The following is a 25,278-nucleotide window of genomic DNA, read 5'->3' as shown; positions in this document are numbered from 1 at the left end:
TCATTATATCCTACCAGATTCCACTACTCAAATAATATTTATCTCAAATTGCATCCTCAAAATATCACCTGCCAAAAATCTCGGAAAGTTTATACAAGTAAAAAGTGCAATTTGCCTCATCCACACCCGCGAGGCTCGTCAACATTCCGCGCGAGGGGAGCCCAGTCGTTCCGATGGAACTTGGCACCGGCCCCAACCGGTAAGAACCGGTTTTGGGGACCCGCAGAAAAATGGGACGATAAACAACTAATGTCTGAATAACAGCTGGTTTTCAAGCAGCCAACTTACTTTTTGTACAGTCGTGAGGAAAATAGATATTTTTGCTACAATATAGCGCCTATTGTAACCTAATGGTTATTAGATGTCACAGTATTTCGTATCGTACAAGCTATCTAAGAGGAATAATTTATAAGATACAAATCAATCAAGTTAGGGGATAACGTTAAATCACCATCATCAGGTCATTTATTCACCACTGCAGGACCCACTCTAATTTACCACGGAGGATCGAGGATTTGGTCTACACTCCCCATGTTGACCGCACAGATTAGTGAGGCTAATGCCCATTTTCACCATCAATCCCTAATTTTTAAGTGACCCCTATGGTAACACATAACAGGAATTTTGTTTTCATGATGGTGGTTGGTTATGATGATGGTTTTATTTCGTGATGGTTAAAACGGGCATAATATGTATTAAGTAAGATTTAGAATTAAAATAAAATAAGCAGTTTAGCTAAATACTGATAAACACGAAAACATTTTCGCTTCTATCGCTCATTTGATGTCAAGAAGCTGTCATATGCGAAAGCAACGGAGATCGAAAACCAGCCCCGCTGCTACGGAACCTCGCGAAGCTTATTCTGTCCGTTCTCCACGCCTCTTTGGATGCCAGACGTTTTTTCAATCCGCTGATTTGAAGGAGTCGTTGGCACAATTATTCGTTCGTGACTTTTTACCTATTAACTCCCGTCAAGGCTCGACTGATTGAAACCAATTATTTGTTATGGTGACTCTACTTCTTAGGGGGTTGTTATAAGTTTTTATCTACGTGAGTAGTTCGACTTACTTCATGGATAAACTGCTGGTTTAACAAGTTTTAGTTTATTTATTTAAAATCTTGTAAAAATCGAAGATGCGTCTTCTAAACGCTAGATATTTTTAATAACTACTCAGTTTAATGATACTTTAATGATTCTTCTTTATAATAGCGACACGTATTTAGTTACCCATCTGAAAAACAAATACCATAGCGGAGAACTTTAATCATTATATTAATTTATGTAATGCGTAGACGAAATGCTTTCCGCTCTTTTGTACTCTATCGTCTATTAGATTTTGCTCGATTTGTAAAGATCTTTCCTTGTAATGTTTCCCGAATACACAAAAACTGTCGCAATATACATTACGTTAACGAAGTCATCATAAAGGTAGCAGGAAGGCGCTGGACGCAGGGCAACATGGGAAGCGTTGGGCTGAGGCCTGTGTTTAGCAGTGGACGTCCTATGGCTGAGATGATGATATAGAAGTCACTGTACTTAAATATTTGGAATGTACATATTTCAGTTTTCTTGAATCTACATAATATATTACCTCCCTTGTTAGTCTGGTTCTTGGATTATTTTAATCACCCGTTCCTTTTGGCTTCAACTCTACGTTTAATCCATAAAAAAAAATATTTCGCATTTAATTTCACAAGTTTGAATTGTACACAAAACACCTAGAACTAGCCCTAACGCCCGTACTTACAAACGATGCTTGCTTAAATGAAGCAGCAAATCGAACGCACAGCGTTGAATAGAGCTCTGTGATTGGTTCGTTCACGCGCACTCTGAGACTTCATAGTAATGTTTGTGAATACGGGCGTAACTTTCGTGCCTATAAAGCATGATCGCCTAACTCAATATAGCCTAGACAGTACACGTCACCTCATATATTTCATATTATAGTGGAACTTATAGCGCTACTAAACGTTATACCGGGTGTGTGCGGCAAAGCAATCTCCCGGAAGTAATATGGGGACTTAGAACAACCCGCTCTAGGTATAGCAACCTTTGATTAGGACAATGTCTTAATATAGATCGACCCAGGGTTTGGCTTTGTGGTTTTCATTACCTCCTAGCTTAAATTATTAAGGATATACACCGTATTTCAGAGAGCTAAGGCTCTAATTTCGTAGGACTATTCCAAACCATCTGTACATATGTGTTTCGTCGGGTTACTTATGAGCTGGAGTGTATTCGCAAGTTGAAAATTATTAGTTAAATGTAAACTAATTTTTAGAACTCCAGACCAAAATCATAACAAACTTAATAACAACCGTAAAAATAACACAGCAAACATTTTTTTATTTCATAAAATACGTAAATATAGTCACAAATATAACATTTATTAAAAAGAATTTATTGTACCGAAACCGAGATATAAAGAATTAATGAGTAACGCACAGCTGTTAAACCTTCCCTCAAGCTCCAATGGTAATAAAAAGCTTTTAGAAGGTGTATTTATTACCTACGGTTACCTGTAATACATACGTTTTTATAAGTCTTCAATCTGTACAATAAGCAGATTACCGTAATATAATTTAAGTTTTAATTGAATGTGTGTTATATTTATTTAATTCCGCACAAACAAATTAGGTAAATTGCACCTGTTTATCTAGGTTTATCTGAGTATTTCAATTAATTCCACCGTGAAACTAAACGCAACTAAAACTTTCAACAATATTACAGAGTTAAAATCGTGTAAGCCATAAAACGAATTGGCTTCTAAATAATCATCATTATTTAGGACATAAACGATATTTGTATAACATTTTACAACATTTTTTATTTTTACTTTTATTTTTAAAAGTAACGACTTAAAGTAAGTGACAACAAAACAAAGCTTCAAGAATCTGTGAAACGTCAAACTGACATTGACAAACATCAGTCGTCGACTGTCACCGCGTCAACTCATTGTGCTATTTTGTCTTTTGTGCGTAAAATATTATTTTTAACGTAAGATATTGTGAATCGTGTGAAATATTCACCGTATATTGATCTTGACCACAGCAAACAAACAAATTTTCTATATCAATATGAGAAAAGTACGTAAATACGTCGTCAAGGCTGCCTTCAAAGACTTCTTGCCACAGAAGTCGGATTTCGAGATAATTGAAGAGTCTATCATGCCACTCAGCTCTCAAGAGTTCCTTGTCAAAGCTGAATACATAAGCGTCGATCCGTACATGAGATCTTTTGCCGAGGACATAGAGGTGCCCTACGATCAATTCGGATTCCAAGTCGGTAAAGTTATAGAGAGCAAGAATCCGGAATTTCCTGTAAACTGCCACGTGGTATCGCACTCCGGGTGGCAAGATCACGTCGTTTTAGATGGCAGCAGCGATGATATGTTCGGCATTAAGCCGTATATACCCGACATCGGGAACATGCCGCTGTCGTTATCAATCGGCGCTCTCGGCATGCCCGGCATTACGGCGTATTTAGGGCTCCTCGAAATCTGCAAGCCGAAACAAGGCGAAATAGTTTGCGTTACTAGCGCCGCCGGAGCTGTAGGATCTCTGGTGGGACAAGTAGCGAAACTTATGGGGTGTACTATAATCGGATTCGCTGGATCAGATAAAAAAGTGCAAGTTTTAAAGCAAGAATTCGGATTTCATCACGCCATAAATTACAAGACTACAGCGAACGTCAAAGATACCCTGTCGAAGATAGCGCCGCACGGCATCGATTGTTACTTTGACAACGTGGGCGGCGAATTAGCCGAGATTATCATGGAGAATATGAAAGAGCACGGTCGAGTGGCCGTTTGCGGTGCCATAAGTACATATGGGATGGGAGTCCCTCGACGTAAGAAGCCCAACACGCGAGTGTCGGTGAACGTCGAGTCGTTCAGTTTCACACAATGGGATTGGCCGAGACAGAGAGAAGCGTTAAACCAGCTAAAGGACTGGATCCAAAAAGGTACCATTAAAGCTAAAGAGACCGTCACAAATGGATTCGAAGAGCTTCCCGCTACATTCGTGGCGATGCTAAAAGGGGAGAGCATCGGGAAGGCGGTCGTTAAAATTTGATTCTTCCTCCTTTTACTTTTAAGACGATATTAGCGTAAGATTCCAAGTTCTGGCGTTAATAAAAATACAGCCGTATTGTTGAAAGGGTTGTGTTATTTATTTACCTTCGGCAGTGTCCGTTATATTTAGCGTCCAAAAAGGTTGGTTCCTTTGAAATAATTTGCATTGTAAATTAGGTGTTTATTGTTGCAGATAACCAAGCATGAAGGTTCGATTATTTTGCGAGTAAGTGGAGTATTCTAATACGCCTCTGTTTTTAGTTGATTTCAGCGGCTTTACGAACGCTTGAACAGTCTAATGTACCTATTAGTTTGGTTGTTTAATACCTTTTCATATTTATAGGAATGCGACTAGTATTTTCAGAGATAACATGTAACAAAAATCATTTGCACCTCATAATTAAAGCATACACAAAGTAGGTTACAGTTTCTAGCGTTTTCTCTTGGACCCAGTAATTGGAGAGCGTGAATTGCTCACCCTTGATTGCAGTTGTAATCTGAATCCTTCAGATCTCCATTCTAATTGGGATTTCGCAAGTTTCAGTTAACTACCCGTTGTACGTTAACGAGTCGGACTGGGGTTTACTTAATTAATTAATACTACCTTCAGATGGATGGTACTAACTATGTTGAAATCTGGCGCGAAGGAACTGGGATGAACCAATGCGAACCGGATTAAGCCAGTTATTATTGGATTAACCCCAGCTAGACTATGACAACACGTTAAGCATCTTATGTAGTAGGTAGGTATACTTTGCAAGAAAACTATAATATTCTTCTAATATGCTATTTAATATTGCCCGGTTGCTCAATCGGGCAACATGGAAAGCATTGGGGGAGGCCTATGTTCAGCAGTGGACGTCCTATGGCTGAGATGATGATGATGCTATTTTAATATACCTAGTACATACATCCAAACGTATACCGAGTACATTCTCAAAGTCACCACCCTCGTATCTTTTGACACATTTCTTACAGAATATCGTATTTTGAAAGTAGTAAAATAAACAAACAAACCCCAACCTCACTCGTTTTTAGCACCAGATGGCTGAAATAACAAGTGTCAGCCCATAATATATCCTCAGTGAATTCCCAAGTCCGCATATTTCCCCAAATTGAGGTTTCTCTCCAAACGACAGCTTCATTTGATATTCATAAGAGCTTATAAAGCCTACAATGAATAAATGGATTTTAACTTCAGAATTTGAAAACGTCCGGCACATTCGTCTCTCGCTTCAAAGTGATGTAAGTCGTTGTGTAAGCCTTTAAATAAACGTGTAAATCATTCTAATACCGTTATAGGGAATAATAGGGATACAAAGAACTGTGTATAATAAAGAGATACCTACCTATGCAACAACATGTTTTTAACTCACAAGATAAGCTCTAAACTTTCGTCTCACCTGCCGGAATGTGATTATCAGGCCGTTTAAATAAAGAATTCATTCCATTCGTTATAAAAAAATAGAGAATCTAGTACTTTATAGAAAGAAACCTACGCAACGGAAAGAAACCTAACTACCTACATACCACAACCGATATAATTAATTGAAAGCCTCAATCGATTTGCCAGAACAGCGCCTAACAACAGTCTCAGAATTCAAACATACGAGTACCTACCTAATTAGATGCTTACGAAACACGATGTAAGGTCGTGAAATAGGGTATTCCTTTAAACAGGCAACTAAATTATTCAAAGTGGCAACCAGCGCGTAACGTCGGAACATCCGTATATCACCCAAACGACCCGCTAGATCGCATCTAGGTGACCTGGGGCATGCCCAAAAAGAACGGCAAGTCAAAACTGTCCAATTCACAGAAAATTACGACAAATGGATATGATATTTCTTCAAAAAGCCTGAGGATCGGCGTAACAGTCGAACTCTGGCTGTTATTGATAGGTAAAACGACAAACCATGTGCTAAAGTTATGGATGTGGATAGATACCCTTCTGACCCACCGCACTACCAAACCACACTACCAGTAGTGTCGTGGGGAATATTTTTTCCCTTCTACACTACCAAACCAGTAGTGTCGTGGGTAATTTTAAGGGGCCATACATCTTCATTCCCATCGACACTACTACCATAACTAAATGTAAAATTTGTAAAATTTTGGATTGTTTTGTAATAAATTATGTTTATATGCAACACTAACCTCTGTGCAATTTTGCAGTTTGACGGAATTTACTGAAAATAAAATATTACCTAAAAGGGCTTATGTACATGTTACGGTAAATGTACAAGTAAAGCGCTTTCAAATGATACCAAACACGGCATATTTATCTTAACTTTATTTTTTTACTCTGTATGGTTTGTCCGCTAGAGGGCGCCACATTAGATTTTGTGAAACCCCATAGAGCCTATAACCAGCGGACAATTAAGACGCTTCTAATGATATGTCATTTCTCGAATTCTGATAAGTAGTTTAGAAGTTACGAGGGAATAGATGAACATACATACATACATAGCCTGTCAAAATCATAACCCTCCTTTTGCTTTGCCGCAGTCGGGTAAAAATAATTTAATTTTTGTTTTTCTTTCACGCAAAGTTATATAGGTATAAGCCCTTTTAGGTAATATTTTTTTTTCAGTAAATTCCGTCAAACTGCAAATTTGTACCGAGGTTAGGGTTGCATATAAACATAATTTATTATAAAACAATCCAAAATTTTACAAATTCAAATTTTACATTTAGTTATGGTAGTAGTGTCGATGGGAATGAAGATGTATGTTACCCACGACACTACTGGCTTGGTAGTGCAGAAGGGAATAAATATTCCCCACGACACTACTGGTAGTGTGGTTTGGTAGTGCGGTGGGTCAGAAGATATTCCTTATATTAATTATTCAATTGCCCTAGGACCGATTTGTCTGGCAATTACGTGTTCAGGTCATTTTCAGGTGAATTTCAAAGTAGATTTCTGTTTCTATAATCATTATTGCAACTAAGCAGGTATCAATTCTTTGATGTGTACTAAGTACTAACACTTCTATAAACGCAAAAGTAATGTAAGTACAATGGCACTGCACATTATTTGCGACTGAAAACATCGCATAGCGTTTATTATCTAGCTAACGTAACTATTCTGTTTCTCGTATGAAGTGAGCTGGCTCTTCTACACCGGCGGTACCTTTGGCCCATTCCATACACCTGTGATCTGCGAGCCGTGCTGCCGCCGTTATGACACTTGTTATAATATACCATAACAGACAGAATCGCCTAAATCTCGATGTAACTTAAATAGTACAGGTAGATATGCTAGTGCTTCATATTTCAACCGAACGACTAAGATAACTGTACTGCGAATAAGGGACTCTTTATTGTGTTATTACGAACGACGGTACATGAAGGTACTAGTGCGCACTGTGGAATTTTATTTAATTGTGATAGAGGTGATTTTGCAACAGAATTGTACCAAATAATCCCTTTGTCTGAATGTGTGACATTGTGCATTTTTTCGTCCATTAGTTGCCAGTGATTACATAGCTTCAAAACGTGGCCTCTCACTATAGGCCTCATAAAGAACCTCAAAGTTGCACAACACAACATGCTTATGGAAAGGGCTATGCTCGGTGTTTCTTTACGAGATCGAATTAGAAATTAGGAAATTCGTAAACGAACAGTATTAACACCTTATTCCACTTATTTTCACATATGGAAACGGATCTCCACTTCAATGACACCAGAATTTCTTATCACTGGACTATTCTCTAGTATAAAAATGAATCGCAAAATGTGTTGATAAGCGCATAACTCAACAACGCCTGGTGGTGGAATTGATAAAACCAATTTTATCAATTTTTATTTTTTAATGTTCGTTGAAGTCCAAGAATGGTTTTCACGGCGAGAAAAGTTCGAATAATTTCCAGGAAAACTCTAAAAAATCTCGAAACTTCACCCCTAAGGAGGTAAAACGGGGTCCACGCGTACGAAGTCGCGGGCGGCCGCTAATATATCCATAAATTCTTGTATTCGTATAATATCAGTACGCCACAGACAAATATGCCAGGACATCAGGTTGACTGACAGGCACCTTAATTGTCCAGGAGCTTATCACGAGCCAAATCGAGTCCATTATCCCGGGACGTGGCGTCCAGAAAACCGGGATTATCACGACTAGGGGAAATATAAGGCTGTACGAATGATTAGGCCAGTTAATGAACGCTTATTTTATGTCGTGGGCCGAGCTATTAATATCTGTTATTGAAGCCATTCGTCGTAAAAGTATGAGCATAATTGGTAGTAAATAATAATAAAGTACCTTTACTACAAGTAAAAAAGTTACACAAAACCAGTTACAATATACTGGTAGTTGTTATGACGGCTGCTGTACAAATCTGTGATTGTGTCGCGGCAGCCATAACACAAATTCACGAAACTGGTAATCTAACATTGTGGATACAAGGTTTTTGGCATTTCATAGTTAATTAATTAAAAAATACACTTATTCCACAACAAATCTTGTCAGAGCATAGAATAACACAGACCACAAAGATTTATTCGGGGCTTAAGCTATCGAAAAATAAATCCAGAACAAAAAGTTGCCGTGTGTCTGACGGCTCGTTCTCGATTTAATTACGCATCGATTAAATGTGAAATCGAATCGGCGGCGTATTGATTAAAGCCTCCGTCGATTCTCTCGGATAAACTTTGAAATTCCGATCGCGAATAATATTCCTTGTTGTTATTATTTTTCTTGGCTACGTGCAGAGAATGATGTTCTAACAGCATAGTCCTTCCCACTAAATCCTGATCAAGCTCATCGTATTAAATTGAATGTACCTACCTACAATATGAGAATACTATAACGAAATGAACAAATTCAGTTTTGTGAATGTGTATGTTTGTTACATCTTCACGAGCGATTTTAATAAAATTTGGTACGGAGTTAGCTGATACCTTGGATTAACACATAGGATAGGTTTTACAATGGGTAACATCGCGGGGCACAGGCTGTGTTAAATATAATGAAAAAGATCATAAAGAAGATTAGAAACAACAATGTTTCGCTTCGGATTACAAGACATATCCTCTTGAAATAATATTATGTAGATACGAGAATACATTAGCATTATTGCATAAGCTCAAACAACTTAGCTGAATTGAATAATAGAATAGAATAGTTGCAAAGTCTTAGAGAACAATCGTGGAATCTGACGTGTAAAATAGGATTGTCAACTAAATATAACGAATTAATTCGTTTGTGGATATTTATACTCGTAAGTAGGTGACTACTTATCTATCCATCTCATAAAATTGTATTTAAATAATTGCACTAACTTATTGCTCTGTTCGTATACGTATTGTCATACTTGCTGTGTGTACAAATGCACCAAACTGCTTTACTTTAATATATTCATAAAGCAGGTCTGCTGACCTGTTAAATCATGAAATATAGAGTTAGTTCAGTAGGACAATTAGCTCTAATACCTAGAGCATTAGGTAAATGGACTCGGACTTGTTAGTTACAAATATTGGAACTAACGTCTGGTACCTACTAATTTAAATTTAATCTGTTTGTTATAACGAAAAACGCATTGCAAAAAACAAAAGAAAACATTCTAAAATATTAAGTTTCATTCCAAATTCCAGTGAACAAATGGTTGAAAATTCCAAAAGGTGGCCCATTTGAAAAACCTGTTTCAGGCGCAACCCTTTTTGAAGGTGCGGCGACGCGGCTCCGAAACAATCCCGGATTGCATTCCCCTCGGACGCTGAGCGTGGAATGTGCGGTTCCATCCTGGAATTTCTGGCATTACCTATGACAATCGCTGGCTATAATTTGGAATATAAACTAAATGGTGGTGGAGTGTGTGTATGTGCATCGCAAATTAGGAGCAGCAAAATAGGGTACCTAAAGTTTTTGTTTTATGATTGTACGTTACACAATATACCTAAATTGAATTGATATTCGTATTTCGATCACTTGAATATTCCAATGTTACCATATTGTCTTAGCAATCTGATAACAAAGATAGGAAAAAAACCTCAATCGCATTCTTTCAATTGTTAAAAGTGATTTATACAATTGGAAGAACGCGATTGTATAGATCTAAAATGACTTTAAATTTTTGTGCAAAAAAAAAACACATTTACCTACGTGAAACACGGATAAGAAATGTCATTTTCCCAAGTACCTTAAAAACCCTCAACAATGATACAAAATTCGTATTATAGCCTGACCAGGAACATAAAAACCCTCGCCATATTGCGGAAAACTAATGGTATACTACTACTACTAATTTTTTTTAATGGCAACAGTAACTGAAAACTTCATTGACATGTCACCTTGCATGTCAGTCTATTGCTGTCAAAGTGTAAACAAACTTTATTTTAAATGTGCGCAATTGGTTTTATGAATTAAATTGCTAAAATATTTTTATAGTCGTGAAAGAAAAGTGGTTCACAATGTGTTAAAGTATTTGTCGAAGAGAAATACTAAGGGTTCGGACAATATTTTCATTGAATAATGTTTCCGACAAAGGTTGTCAAATTGACTGTCATGTTTATCGTATAGTACAGTCCACTATGAAAATTAGCTGTGGTTTGTTTCAACTACCTATTTTAAAAATTTTGTCACTTTCTAAGTGTTGAATTTTATGGGATTGGGAAAGAAGTACCGAGTTTGAAGCGTTCATGAGCAGACATTGCAGTTGAATATTCAAGTTCTGAATTTGATTATTGATGAATAATATAATAAATCTACTAGCTCGATTGATGGTTTCATTTAATTTATTTAAATCAGGTTACCTATAATAATATTTTTTCGTTAATTTATGAAAATATCAAATTAGCCCGTATTCCTGAATCCTGATACATAAAGTTAGCCTATTAATTTAACACAGGTACGACTGTACTCAGTGTTGCACTATCAAATGCAATTGAGGCGCCTCTATGCCAGGGTTTTTATGTTCCTGGTCAGGCTATACAACCGTTATTCAACTAGAATTATCATAGTCGTCTTACAAACTGCCAATTTATTATTACTTTGTATCCACAAGACCCTCAACAATGACACTTAATTCTTATTAAAACCGTTATTGAACTAGAATTATTATTATCATAGTCACCTTACAAACGGCCAATTAATATTACTTTGTTTCCGCAAGTAGCCCTTTGGACAGCGTGGGCGGGCGGGACAATCGAATTGCATTCCGCCCGGACGCGAGCGCGGAATGTGCCCGATCGCGGTCGCGTGCCATTGGAAACGTTTTGGGAACTAATTAGATAGATCAACTTTAGTGGATTCGACGATTGATTGTGGTGGGAATGCTGAATGGGAAGGATGTAAATATCAAAATAAAACAATCAGTCAATACGTCATGTGACGGTAAATCTAAAGGATCGTGTAAAAACGTATACAGTATGATAGGTATTTAGACGATCTTTTAGCAAGCAGGTACACAAAGTTACGAGAAGTGGGTGACCTACCAATATCTCACATACAGACATAGAAAATATTCTAAAATAACTATGATTGAAACATCGATTTATCAAAGTATCCATCACATATAAATGGGTTTTCTTTCTAGCAATGAAAGATAAAAAGCTTGAAATAATTACAAATATCAAAGTTAAGACTAGAGTTATGAAATAGGTACTTGTATATTAATTAAACTTTGGTCGATAAACGATCAGTTTGATCGTCAAAACGGGTATTGTCGTTAGAAACCACTATAGAAGACATACAATACCCGTACAAAGGACCCTGAGCCAAAAGACTCATATTTCGTCCGCCTTTAAACTCGCAGTGTAATTAGTTTCCACCGTATTTCACGTCTTGCAGTTTTCTTTAGTCGGAAGCCTTATAATGATGTAACACGAAGTAACGTACTCATTCGCCCGCGACGTCGTACCTATGTAATGAGACCCTTACATAACCGTTATAAACTGGATACCTACGTATTACTTCCCTTCCCTGTAAAGGTATACTTTCCTTTTTCGTAGTATCCCTAACTAAACCCCTGTGTCCTTCATCCCTTACTCGCTTTGTGACTGAAAAGGGACAACACACAACTGTCCCAATTAACTGTTAATTTCGCATCCACTAACTTTGAATTATTAAATTAAAATTGTATTTCTAAAGCCACACTTTTAAATTCGATTATTTCTTAATTTTCGTCACTATTGAGATAGATTAGGGTTCATTATAATTTGCTTTAGTGACATTTCAATAAAAGCAGATTACTACAATGGAGAAGTTTCGTGATGTTGAAAACATTAGATTTCACTGAATAGGATTAAATTATAGACCAAAACTAAAAAGCCAGTGAAGTTATTTTTGAAATCCCTCAAGAAATTAAAAACTACTAGATTTTTAAAAAAAATTGCATCTGTCAACAGCATTGGACCAGGGGTGATTTACTGTTTGTACTCCGAATGACGTCGTGACTACACCGATGAAAATGGCGCGAATATTTGTTATGCGCAACTTTAGGGCCCTGTAACTTTTGTATTTGTAGAGATATTTTCATGATTCTTGCACAATTATTATTAATTTTACTTATATTTTCAAGTTTTATTAAAAGAAAAATATTGGAAACTTGTCCATTGCCTATTACGCAATACAGTTCCATTAGCAACATAACTTGCAATGATACAGTGGTAGTAGCAGTTGATATTCTACTAATCTATGCAACGTAAATCCAGTGCGTTAATTATAATGTTACATGCCGCCTGACCCAGTGGTCGACGCACCGGACTGCTAACAGAGCTCTAGGTAGCTACACACTGTACATTACAGATATTTGAATGCTGTTTGTATTGGTCAGGGTGTATAAATTAATGAATGTATTTCTATTATAGGAAGGTGTTTATAATCAATGGGTAACAACCCATAGTTCAAACTTTCTTGCCTTAGAATTTGATGGTGCCGTACAAAAGGAGTAGAGTTTAATAATTTACATAACCGTTTGTTAATTTGCATTATGTAAACGATATTTATAGTTTGTTAGTATATGAGGCTGTGTCTAATTAATAATAATTAAATAATGAGTAATAATACAGACAAATGCCAAATCTTTAATTATTCAGACACTATACCTACGTAATTTTGTGAATACCATTATCATATATTTTCTTTTGAAATGAAAATATTATTATACCTATACTCTGTAACCTTAAGTCAAAACCCTTGGGCACTTAGGTCGTAAATATTTGATTAACATTTTATATTTATAAGTTGGAAGTGCCTAAGAAACCTTGTTACTTATTAAAACAACATTTAAAAATACGTAATTCCTATTTACCTGTTTTCGGTATTACCTAAAGTATTTTATTTATAAAAATTTGTTTTTCGAGCGCTTTAGAAAATTATTTTATTTTAATGTAGATAATGTATTTTAGTTCAAGGCTACTGATGGGTACTAGACCTTCGTTAAAGATCGCGACAGCCAGCGACTCTGGGCAATAAGTTTAAACTTTTCTTTACCTGGAGGTATAATTAATCTTTATTGAAATTACCCAACAGATCTAATTATGTAATCCAAGACTGTTAAGTACTACTTTAATTACAACTTAATTATTGACAAAGTATGCCCAAAGCCTGATAATAGAAGATGTCAGAAAATTGTTGAAAATCAGATAATTCTAGAACCCACGTGTGTCTTCAAATTATGTCATTTTTAATACTTAATTACAGTAATGATTTAATTATACATATAATCCCACTGTTACTACTTTAATTACAACTTAATTATTGACAAAGTATGCCAACGGTCTGATAAATATAAATTTAAAAGTGAGATTAGAACATTTCTAAAACTCAGGTCATTCTAGAGCCCACGTGTGTCTGCAAATTATGTTTTTAACTTAATTACAGTTCAACTTAAATAGTGTAAATTGGATTTAGTTCCATCACAGTCCTTATGTAAGTCGTATCAGTCCGCGTTAGGACTGTGAAGGTTGCTGCGTGACCAATTAACTTCGGGCAGTAAGCTTCGGCTAGACTTGACCGAACCAACCTTTGAGGATAAGGCCCTATTCGGAAAAATACTCTATATTATTCGGTGCTATCCGTTTCTTTCACATGACAATATGTGCTTAAGCTTATAATATGTTTTATTCTTACTGAACTAGCAACAGCTTAGATTAGAGACCTTTGAATTCCGCATATTCCTTTGACAATTTATTCTTTTTCTTAGTCGGATTTTCTGGTCAGAGTGGTCGTGGTTGAGCTGACGAGGTACACGGTGAGATTTTCGATGTGATTTTATTGCTTTTATTTAAAAAAATCCTTTCCTTTATTAAATAAATAAATAAAATAAATACATTGAACAAATAGAAACCGTTTCGTATTGAAAATTTTTCACAGAATAGACGAATAGACCTCCTAGAAAGAAACTAAAGTAAAATAATCTGGACCTTTCTTACAGACAATTAGTTCGCTGGGATTATTATTCTGACTATACACTAAACTACGAATACCTAAAATAGTTAAGTTATTCTAAAAAACAGTAATTTTGCTGGCTGTTGTACATTTTGGGATGCATGAGCGTCACAAAGATTAGCGCGGCATGGCTATCAAATATAATATGAGAATATTGGTTGGGCAGCAGCGCTCTCTGAAAAATATTAATCTTTTAAACTGCGATCTCCAACCCGCCTGCCAAGCGTGGGGATTATGCCAAAACCCTCCGCTATAGTGGAGGAGACTCATAGTCCAGCAGTGGACTGTAAAGGGCTGTTGATGATGATGATGATGAATATTGGTTTAGTACCTACAGCTACATGACGCTATTCCTCACACTGTACCTACGAGTAACTGCGGTCAAATACCAAAGGCTTAAATAATTGAATACCAGATACCGCATTAAATAAAATGTAATATTAAAGCAAATAACATTCGTGCACCGAACGTGTTAAGTTAATAAATTGCCGTTCAATTGAATGAACGGAAGCGGGCAAAGTTAGTTCATTCTTCATGCAAAGCCTGCGACTACCTACATTTATTACTAGACTTTGAAGTATTTTTTATTGTTTAGTATGCGACCTATTTTCATAGAGCACACGATTGTTTTGAATTAAACTTCGTTTTTAATTACCTTTGATTAAAACAATAAGTGCTACATGCCCATAACCGTATTAAAACTTTTTATACTCAATGGTAGGTATTTAAACTACGTTTACGGGGTTGGCATGTAATACTTTCGTCTATGTCGAAAATCATTCCTAAGCGTGGATAAATAAATTGATAAAAAATAATTTCATATCGCAAACATGAGAAATGATGTTAGTTCGTACGTCCGTTTCAGCCAAATGACGTCCACTGCTGGACAAAGGCCTCCCCCAAGGATTTCCACAAATGATGAATAAATGATATCCTTTAACTTGATAACAAATGATATCTTTATCTTTTCTGTACCAAAAATCATCAAGTATGAGCTACAAAAGTTTCAACCTAAAAACATAGTTGGGTTTTCAGGTTAGGCTATATCTGTTGATAGGCTAATTAGAGCTAATTTTATTTGATTAATATTTTAGAAATAAAAAAATATAGTTTCAACAGTTAACCGGGCACTGAGCTCCTAAACGGTGCACGTAGTACCTCCTACAACCGTTTGTTTAGCTACGCAATTCCAATGCAACGTTGGACGCGCTCCGAAAATGAATCCCGTTTTACGGGAGCTACCAAAGCGGCGACTGCAAAGTCAGCCGGAACAATGTTGTCTATTGGATGCTGAACAAAACAGGTTAAACAAAGAGTTCAAAACTAGCTGTCTTGAAAGCCAATCGGGATCTCAATGCACTCTAAATTAAGTACCCAGTTTCTCTAAAAGTCAGTAACTATACTTTTTTCTGAGAAAAACATCGCAAGAAACTTGGTCACTTTTATCAACCTCTTTTTCAAGGGTTTACAATACTATCTACGAGTATATGAAATAGGCGGGATTTTGGAATTATCAACTAACTTTCTTAAGTTAAGTTTTGTTAGATAATTTTCATGAATCAATATAATGGGTATGGGTGGCCGCCATCGATATCTGAAATTCGCTGAATATTTTCTTCGGTTAACTAGGTACCTCGAAGATAGTTTAAACACATAAAACAGTATCTATTTAGTCCTGAGGCGTATTTTAGATAAAAAACAAGCCATAATATAAACACTAATTCAGGACACATCAGAACCCAAAAGTTTGGAAGTTTCGCAAAACCTTAATCAGGATACCTGAAAGTTTGAAATGTCTGGAATTTGTGCTGGGTGAAATTGTTCTAATATTCTGGAATAAACCACCTATCTTTACCATACATTATACAAAGAGCCTAGAGCACTTTCTGATAAAGCAAAAGCAGCGAATTTATCTACATAACCGTAGGATTTTTAGAATTACTATTTAAGTCCAATATAAATGTGTAATCTAATCTGATAATACCCGTATTTGATATAATATTTATGAATGTTTATTATATGAGTCGTAAATTCACTGGCACTCTAAAATATAATTAAGCATGTGATCTCGTTCAATCTTTTAAAGCATCGCCTTTTCATATCATCAAGGTTTGACGATTAGTAACACGTAGACTATCATTGGTTTAGACGTTTTTTCCTTTATTTCTTTTGATTTATCGTCATAAGTATGTAAGTACACGTTTCCAACATAGTAAATAATGTAATTTAAACTAGCAGGAATGTAAAGAAACGAGCACAACAAAGAGTTTGATTGTAATCTGTTGATGGAAGTAAAGATAGAGTCTACATTGCAGCACGCACCCGAAATTACTTAAGCTGCGAGCTTTTTTATTTATTTCCTTGCTGCAAAAGGCTTAAAAGCTTGTGGATTGTATACAGCAAAGCTTAAAGCTTATACAATTGAAAAATGTCAAAAAGTGTATGGAAAAACTTGGGAACTCTACGTGGCAGACGTAAAAAAATACCTTCGTGGGATATATAGAACCTATGTCTACATGGGTAACAGCGCTTTAGTCAAAAAATATTCTCTATATTTAGTTTCTCTAAGCATGTTTTGTCATAAAATTAATCCGAAAGATAGCAGTTTTTCCAATATGGCGGCGCGAGTGACAACCATACGAGGTCGCAAAGTTGAAATTCGTAAAGAGCACATTGAAATCTATAGAAATACCAATTTTCATTACTCCCGGAAAACTTTCCAGGTAAAGCCATTATTTTGTACCAAATGACTGGACTACTTAGTAAAAACTGAGAAGACTACACCACGACTACGCAATACTATAAGTATGAACGTATAGATCAATCAAGGCCCTATCGGAGGCAGCTATTTGATAGTGAACAGAAAACTTTAGGGGATTAGTATTACATTACTATCGTATAGGGGTTGCCGCAGACACTGAATTTTTCTACCGAAAAAACGACCAAGTGCGAGTTATGTTCGAATGCAGAGTAAAATGAAAACTTTTTTACCAAATGAAATCAATTTAGAAATTATGAAATTTAGAAATGAGGAGATCCGTATGAGGACCAGAGTGACTGATAATGACATAGCCCGCAGAATCGTTAAAATCAAGTGGCACTGGGAAGGAAAGTTCTTTCTTTCCTGGAGCCGGAAGCTCGTGGTTGCCACTCAAGAACCAAGTAAGACCTAGCGACCTAAAGTAAGACCTAGCGTGGGTAGGCCTCCCACTAGGTGGACCAACGATCTGGTGAGGGTCGCGGGAGGTGCCTGGATGCGAGCGGCGCAGGACCGGTCTTTGTGAAAATCGTTGGGGGACGGCTTTGCCCAGCAGTGGACGTCTTTCGGCTGAAACGAACAAACGAACGAACGAAATCAATTTCTTAAACAGTAGAACCCCAAAATCGACCAAGCAATTAATTAGTGCAGTACCAATGTCATAATGTTGTTGTGACCATGAGTTATTATAACTATTCAAATATTTATTTTGAAAAACCTCATTACTTCATTCCATCATTAATCAACCAGACACATACCTTCCAAGTACCGACCCATTACGAATTATCATGTCAACATAACTTCGGAGTGTTCTCACGCATTTTCCAATCAAGATAATGGTAAAGCCGTATGTAATCAGGGTTGTATGTGATCAGACAAGTTAATGAGAGCGGGTTAGGGGGGAGGGGGCCGTAAATCTTGGGGGATGAAAGGCATCGCCCCCTACCCGGTGCAATAAGGGGATGGCAGTGGTATGGTTTCTATGGCGGCAAGACACTCTTTTGCTAAGAGTAGACATTATATGAGATATCTCGACATCTCATATAATGTCTACTCTTAGCAAAAGAGTGTCTTGCCGCCATGGACGCCATACCACTGCCATCCCCTTATCTTGTTATCGGGATTGCTTCGTTACGTCTCTAAGTTTAGACTAAACAGCGACTCTAGACAAAGTAACATACAAGAACAGTCAATTCGTGATCGCTTCGTCTTGATTTCTCTTTTTCTACTACCTAGCTCCGTGAAGCAGAAGTGTAATTGAAATGTCATGTAATTTAATTGTCTTTACAGCCAATTATAACAAGGGCAAGGTGGACTGAAGCATAACGATCACGGGTTCGATTCCAGTTCGAGAACGCATCTGGGCGTCCTGGAGGTTCCCTAAGGTTACTTTGACCTTAATACCAGAGTATTTTCACATTTATTTATCAAAACAACTTAATAAATATAATTTAAGATTAAGTAATTAATAAAATCTGATATTAAGAATTGATTTATCAGCACAGCTTAAAAGTAAATTCAATATTGAAAAGCGGTTTAAAAACCCATCTCGCGATAATAATTTGCGATTATTAAACCACAAATTTATTAACGGCTTACATAGCAGCCGCTATGGATCCATAATTTGCGATAAGCTGGGATTACCACAAAACAAATCGTAATTAATTGATGCGATAGGTATTCACTCAATTAATGAAAAACAGCAGCTTTGTGCTATTTTATTTAAGCTTCAAGTGGTTCCGTAAATTTTCATGATGATCTAGCTAGAAAATTAAATCAGTATTCAAATATTTGGAATTGGAATTCTGAATGCAAAATTAGTTATTATAATTATAGGAAACCAGACGTTAATTTAATTGAATAAATATAGTTCTTGGAAAATAGAGTACTGATTTTTCTGCCTACCCTGTTTGCTATTATTAATATTTCTTGATTCAGTATTCATTGAAATTCTCTTCAAAATTAATGGAAATTCTCTTTAAAATTAATCTGTCATAATTTGACATTCGTCTCTATAAATTCATGAGGAGGGAATTTTATAAGATACCTACTATTTTGCGGTTTGTGTAAAAGTAGCAACTTAAAAGCACATACGAGTACATAAGTAATTACCTATATGCTGCAGTACTTGAAATAAAACTTTGTTAGCCTTCGTTAAAACATAATTTTAATGGTATGCTAATGATAGGTGCATGATGTATAAAAGAAACACGATAATGTTCATTTTGCCATAATTACAAGCAGTTCAATGTGACATTGTTCGAATAACGAGGCTAATGACCCATTTGTGGCTTTAAATTCTTCTCAAAATAATTAAAAAGAATGTATAATGGTTAATTAATATCATTATACTACCTATACCTACAAACTATGTGGTAGATGGATTTTCATTACTAATGAACTTAAAGGTAGGGGTATTTATTACTATGTATCGTAACTACTACTTGATTTATGACAGAAAGTTGATAGATACTTAGGTGAAAGTATAAATCATCGATGAAGTATTAAAGTAACCCTTAGGTTAACTTCCCCAAACAATTGCTAAACTCTATTAATCCCAAACAATTGATAAACTCTATTAGTTCGTAGTAGTAGCAGTCTAGTTCATTAATTACTCCAGCGTCTACGGATCGACGTACAATTTTATGTCATTCAACTTTGTCTGCGAACCTTACTAAGGTTTCTAACACAGCACGTGTAGCAGTAAAAACTTAACTGCCACAGCCTTCCCCCCAAGAAAACGCTGCCGGCCTTCAATCGATAACACCATCGCGTCCCATCGAATGAAAACAACTCGATAACACAACAACGCGATCGATTGATGACTTAAAAACGGCCATCCTGGCCGCAAACGTGTGTTTTTATGAAAAAATAAAATGTTAACTCACGAATAGTGATGTGAAACGAAAGGTTCGGCGTTGGATGCGTTACCTATAACTGGATGTTGGTTCTCCGCATTGACACTCACAGACACAGTCCACTGGCGGTTCCTGCACAAGCACTGTGGGTTTTGGATTGTTTTTGGATTATGTAATTGCGCGGAGCGGGTGCATGGCGCGAGCGGAGCGCGCGGTGCCCGAATGCAGACAGAAATGGCGGCCGTTGCGCGCGCCGCCCGCCCTACGGCTGCGGGGCGGTTGCGTGGCCGCGACCGTAGGCGGCGCCTTTGTTCGCCTGAAGGCTTTCGTAAGTTTCATATACGCGCGCGGTTTTGAATGGAAAAATATGTTGCATTTACACACCGCTAGATGGCACCCTTCTAAATCCCATACACTTCGCATAATTACACATGTACCTACGCTTTTCATATCGAGTAAAAATTCCAATAGCACTTAACGTTATGAAGCTTAGATGGACTTAGTACGAATAAAATGTTCACAAAAGTAAGAATTTTTGTACTAATCTTACCAATTCCTTCAGTAACCTACTCATTTTTACTATTTTAATAAGTACAAAGTAGGTAGGCAGGGAAGTGAAAGTCAAAAAGTTTTTGAAGTTATATTATACTTTAATAATTATCCTAGTTTATTTTCAGTGACACGTTCATAAAAAATACTTAAGAGCTACACTTCATTTCAGTCGCGTCGTTTCAGCCGACAGTTACGTTTAAAAAAGTATTTTTCTTAAGTCGCAACAACAGCACCGCCCCTTAATCTAGACAAAAGGCTCACACTTTGTAACGTTCAGCGTCGCCTTTCACCAACATCCCTCTTTCCGAAGGCAGCTTCGAATCACCCGCATACATCACTCTTTCCTCTCAAAAACCTCTCGCCATCTCACACACCAAACCCGAAATGTACACTGACACGTTACGTGCCCACGCGTAGTAATAAATTTACGATACGAGAAACTCTGCGTGAAAAAAATTGAGATTTTCCTGAACTAACTCTCGGTGCAGTAAGAATTTAGGATAGATCCGATTCAAGTAGCCGTAAAGATGCCAATGTGTGGAATAAGAATGTATGGAACACGTTGTTTAAATGGAAATTTCGTTTCATAAGTTCTGAACATTTATTCCACCTCGAGTACGTTTTGGCGCTAAAGGTCGCGGGTGATTTAAGAATATCTTAACACCCTTTTATATAGGGTCTATTAAGTTTATAACATGATAAGTAGATGGTTTATTGCAAAAATAGTTCTTTATTTTCGAGTAAAAGAGGGTATTTTCTACACTTTACATGATAACTTTCATCTAACAGGATTTATTAAAGTCTAGATGGTTTATTACAAGCTTTTATTCTTTCTTATTTTTAGCGTCAAGTTTAGTCGATATTTGGCGACTTTCTTTCAGAAAATTGACACAGGACGTGCCTACTACATTTATAGAAATAGTAAATATGTAGTTACTTAATAAGACATCGAATTATTATGAGCCATTATGACTACAAATCACCCTAAAGATTTGCACCACTCAGGGAATTCGTAAATCTGATAGTGATAGTAAATCTATATTTATGAACGGCCGCCTCAGTTGATTGATCCCTTACATCTAGAAGCCATCCATGAATATATATTTACCAGGATGATAGAACGAGTATACAGGCTGTCCCGAAAATTGTATCAAACGGAAGTCCAGATTTAAGTGAACTTCAGCAGATCGTCGATCCACTTTAGTGGAAGGCCTACACTGGTCGCGGGAAGTACCGGTCGTTGTGGAAATGGGAAGGCCTTTGTCCAACAGTGGACATTTGGCTTAAACGAATGAAGGAAGTATTCGCTGAGAAATGTTTTTGGGCCACGCTGTATAAGCACTAATCAATTATTGACCATCGCCCTTGGCCCGCTCGCGGCTCGAATGTCGCCCAACTCCTTCTATTCGCGGCTTCTATTCAGACTTGTGCATATTTCAATACTTTTATTTTTGTTCGCTAACCTAACCCGAGACCAGCCAAGGCCTGCAATTCGAAAAAATGAGGTGCAGTTAAGTTAAAATTCAGATCACGACGTCTACGAGAGTAAAATAAACTGTATTTGGTGCAAAATGTTATCTAAGTATATTATGTGAAATACAGTTTCTCCCAGGAAGACCGTCTTATTACAGGTGTTAACTTAGTTTATCTGTATTGAACATTACAATACCTACTTTAAGCACGTAACCTTTTTGAGACTCACTGCCGTATTTCAATTGTTTACTCAGTCAGCGATATTTTTTCACCAATCAGTCATGATGAGTAAAGTTAGCTACGTCTCATATATGCGACAACTTCCACTTGTTACTAGCGTTCTTTTAAAAGAAAGCTAGTTTTTACATACATATTTTTACTAATGTGTAAACAATTTTTATATGCAACATTTGAAAGATGAGGTGTGTTGCAGTACTGTCCAAGTCTTATAAGTACACTAACGTAAATAACTATAGTTTTGGAGCGATTGTTTTGAGATAAATTTATCATGACTGATTTAAGGTAAGTAAGTGATAGAAAAAGTGAATTCCGTAACAAGTGGGTTAAAAGTTGCGCAGTGTTTTTCATACACTTCGACGTTGTTAGACGAAATATTGTGTGTTGAGTGTAACATCACACGATATCATACGCGACAAGCGCTACAAAACACTCCTAGAATCAACGCATATATCTGCACATGCATGCAATATTTTGAAGTTACATGTTTATCATGCAATGGTTACAATTTTTTTTAAATATAGGAACCGTAAAAATATGTAAAGCCAGCAAAAAATAGTGTTTAAAGATAAGAAATATAAGATCTACGCGTCCACTCTATTTACTTACTCGTACTTAAGAGCAAAATGACGATTTGTAAGAACTATTTATTAGTCTAAACATGGTCTAAACAAATAAAGAAATTTTGACTTTGACTTTGACTTATACCAAACCTTGAATTGACTTTACATGAATGTACCGAGAAAATAACATTACCGTGAACAGCATTTGCCTTTGACTCTTTTTCTCTCTACGTCGTAATAAGTAGGTACTTACGGATTAGCAAGGATTATCCTGTCTTTTGCTCCCACACGTTCTGTCTGCGTGCGATTTGATTTATTACCTTACTGGATTGCGTTAGATCTCGCTAAACGGTAATCTGTTTCGTTGGGTTTTATTTGGATTATTGAGACAATGTTTATTTTTGGGTCTCTTTACTTGGGAACTAAGCACCTATCTACATACATATAATAAACAAAACAAAGTCAGGTTTATTCGACTTGAGAACGGCTGGATCGATTTTCATGGTTTGTATTGGAAAATTCACGAAAAAATAAATGTAAAATCATTTTCCCATACAAAATGTTGAAATGAAAAGGTGCGCTAGGTAGACACAACATCCACATTCAAACTTAATAACGTTTTCCACCACTAATACCATTTAATTCGATGAATGATGATAAAGTTACAAATTACAACTAAGTAGGTACTTACTTCTTTCGCAATTTTGCTCCTCCTCGATAACTTTCTTCTGGATGTAAAAACTTGCCTGAGCAACAACATAGTGACTATAAAAATATCACTCACACACACACTTTAAACTCAATATTTAGTTTTCTCTTCATCAGGATCTTGATCACTATAATACAAGTTCAAATAAATCAAAATTACGGTTTTACAAAAGCAAGAGAAAAAATCTTTTTGGCATTCCTGTTGCACTTCACCGCCGAGAAAATGTGGGTAGGTGAAGACAAACGGAATATCATCTGACCATAGATTAGATACACGATATCGGTTGGTGGGTTTTTTTTTTGGCTTCCGTAAAAAATCCTAATTTTATGTGATTTATATTTCTGATAAATATTAATAAAACTCACGTCATTATTAAATGCATTAACTTTGTGTCCTTCTAACGAGACTTAGATGGAAATCGTTTTTTTTTTATTTTCTTCCAGTTTCTTAGACCGAACGTTCGTTTAACGCTCTCCAGGGACTGATTAATCTCCACTGGTTGGGTTTTTGTAGGTCAAAGTAATTTATATTAATTAGAAAACTAAATAAAAATAACAACCAAATCATTTAACGCTATGGCAGAATAGACTTGTTCAAGTCCTCAAAACTGATAAAAAATAGTGACATGCAATCTGACATTGACATAAATACTTTGGTCTTGCTCAGGGTGTGGAAACTTCCATACAACGGTCATCGAAGTGAAACTTGCTTCCAAACAGCGACATCGGTGAATAAATTCAAATACTTTTTAACTACCCTAAAACGCTCTAGATGTCGCTGCTCCTGTTTCCTTCATATTTTCATTTTTTTCTTAATTAAAATATATTTGAGAATATTGTTAATTACAATGTGAAAACTTTTTTTAAATGAAATTAATTTGTTTTAATTTAAAACTGAACATTGACATTTTTGTTATAATTTACATAATAGAGTAGTAGAAATTACTATTTAACATATGGCAACTTTGTTTTTCCTCCAAAATGGCCGGTGTTGTTTTTGTTACCTATGTTAAATGCATTCTTGTTTTCTTAGCCATCATTTAAGTTTTCTGTGGCCCTATTAAAGTATTGAAGAGTCGTCGAGTCAAATTCAAGTTCATTCCTTCGTACCTGCTGCTGTTCTGGTTCATCGGAGTTTTGTTCGTTCCTTCGTGAATCGCGAAGAAACTTTCTGTTAAGTTCACAAGTGATCTGAGTTTTCTCAATGTGCAAATGCTTTTTTAGTGTTGTTGAAAACTTTGCGAAAAGACGCTTTTGGTGTATAATATTATGTGTGTTCATAAATAAAGAAAAATTATTAAATTCAAAAGTTTTTGTTTACTTATTTGCATTTCCATGTGCAATGTAGAATTTTTCCAAATCCATTGTTTTGAAAATAATCAATGATATTATAGAACTATAGATATGTTACGTTCATAGAAATTACGATTTTAATCCGTGCCGAGTTATTCCAAATTGCACACATTGACAAATGTAACTGATAAGTGAAACAAAAGATACGAAATAGCACGCAAATGAAAGAGATAGCTATAGTTTTAACGATTCTGCACTAACTAATCTATGTCCGCAGCGCACGCATCCTTATCGCTCTAACGTCAAAACAAGATCGCTTTCTCTTTCTTAACTTGAACATGGCGCATGGCGTCTTGATTGTTTGCATAAATAA

The 25,278-nt window shown here is 36.2% G+C and overlaps 2 protein-coding genes across 2 annotated transcripts in view; one reads left to right on the top strand and one right to left on the bottom strand.

Moving 5' to 3' along the window:
• LOC135080905 (neurexin 1-like) overlaps nt 1–20,287 on the bottom strand; it is an 85,363-nt gene extending 65,076 nt beyond the window's left edge. Inside the window, exon 1 of the mRNA XM_063975634.1 lies at nt 20,110–20,287. The gene's annotated coding sequence lies outside the window, so the exon portion shown is untranslated. The remainder of the gene's footprint in view (nt 1–20,109) is intronic.
• LOC135080437 (prostaglandin reductase 1-like) lies at nt 2,948–4,158 on the top strand. The gene has a single exon (XM_063975074.1). The coding sequence runs from the start codon at nt 3,079–3,081 to the stop codon at nt 4,072–4,074; it is 996 nt and encodes a 331-aa protein (XP_063831144.1). The 5' UTR covers nt 2,948–3,078; the 3' UTR covers nt 4,075–4,158.
• Nucleotides 20,288–25,278: the final 4,991 nt, after the last annotated feature.

This window comes from Ostrinia nubilalis, chromosome 18 (genome assembly GCF_963855985.1).
Source record: "Ostrinia nubilalis chromosome 18, ilOstNubi1.1, whole genome shotgun sequence".
NCBI classification, from domain to species: Eukaryota; Metazoa; Arthropoda; class Insecta; order Lepidoptera; family Crambidae; genus Ostrinia; species Ostrinia nubilalis.
This window is presented reverse-complemented; position numbering and strand designations above follow the sequence as displayed.

Bases quoted from the DNA above. Each gene is read 5' to 3' on its own strand.
- LOC135080437 (XM_063975074.1), top strand. From the start codon at position 3,079: ATGAGAAAAGTACGTAAATACGTCGTCAAGGCTGCCTTCAAAGACTTC.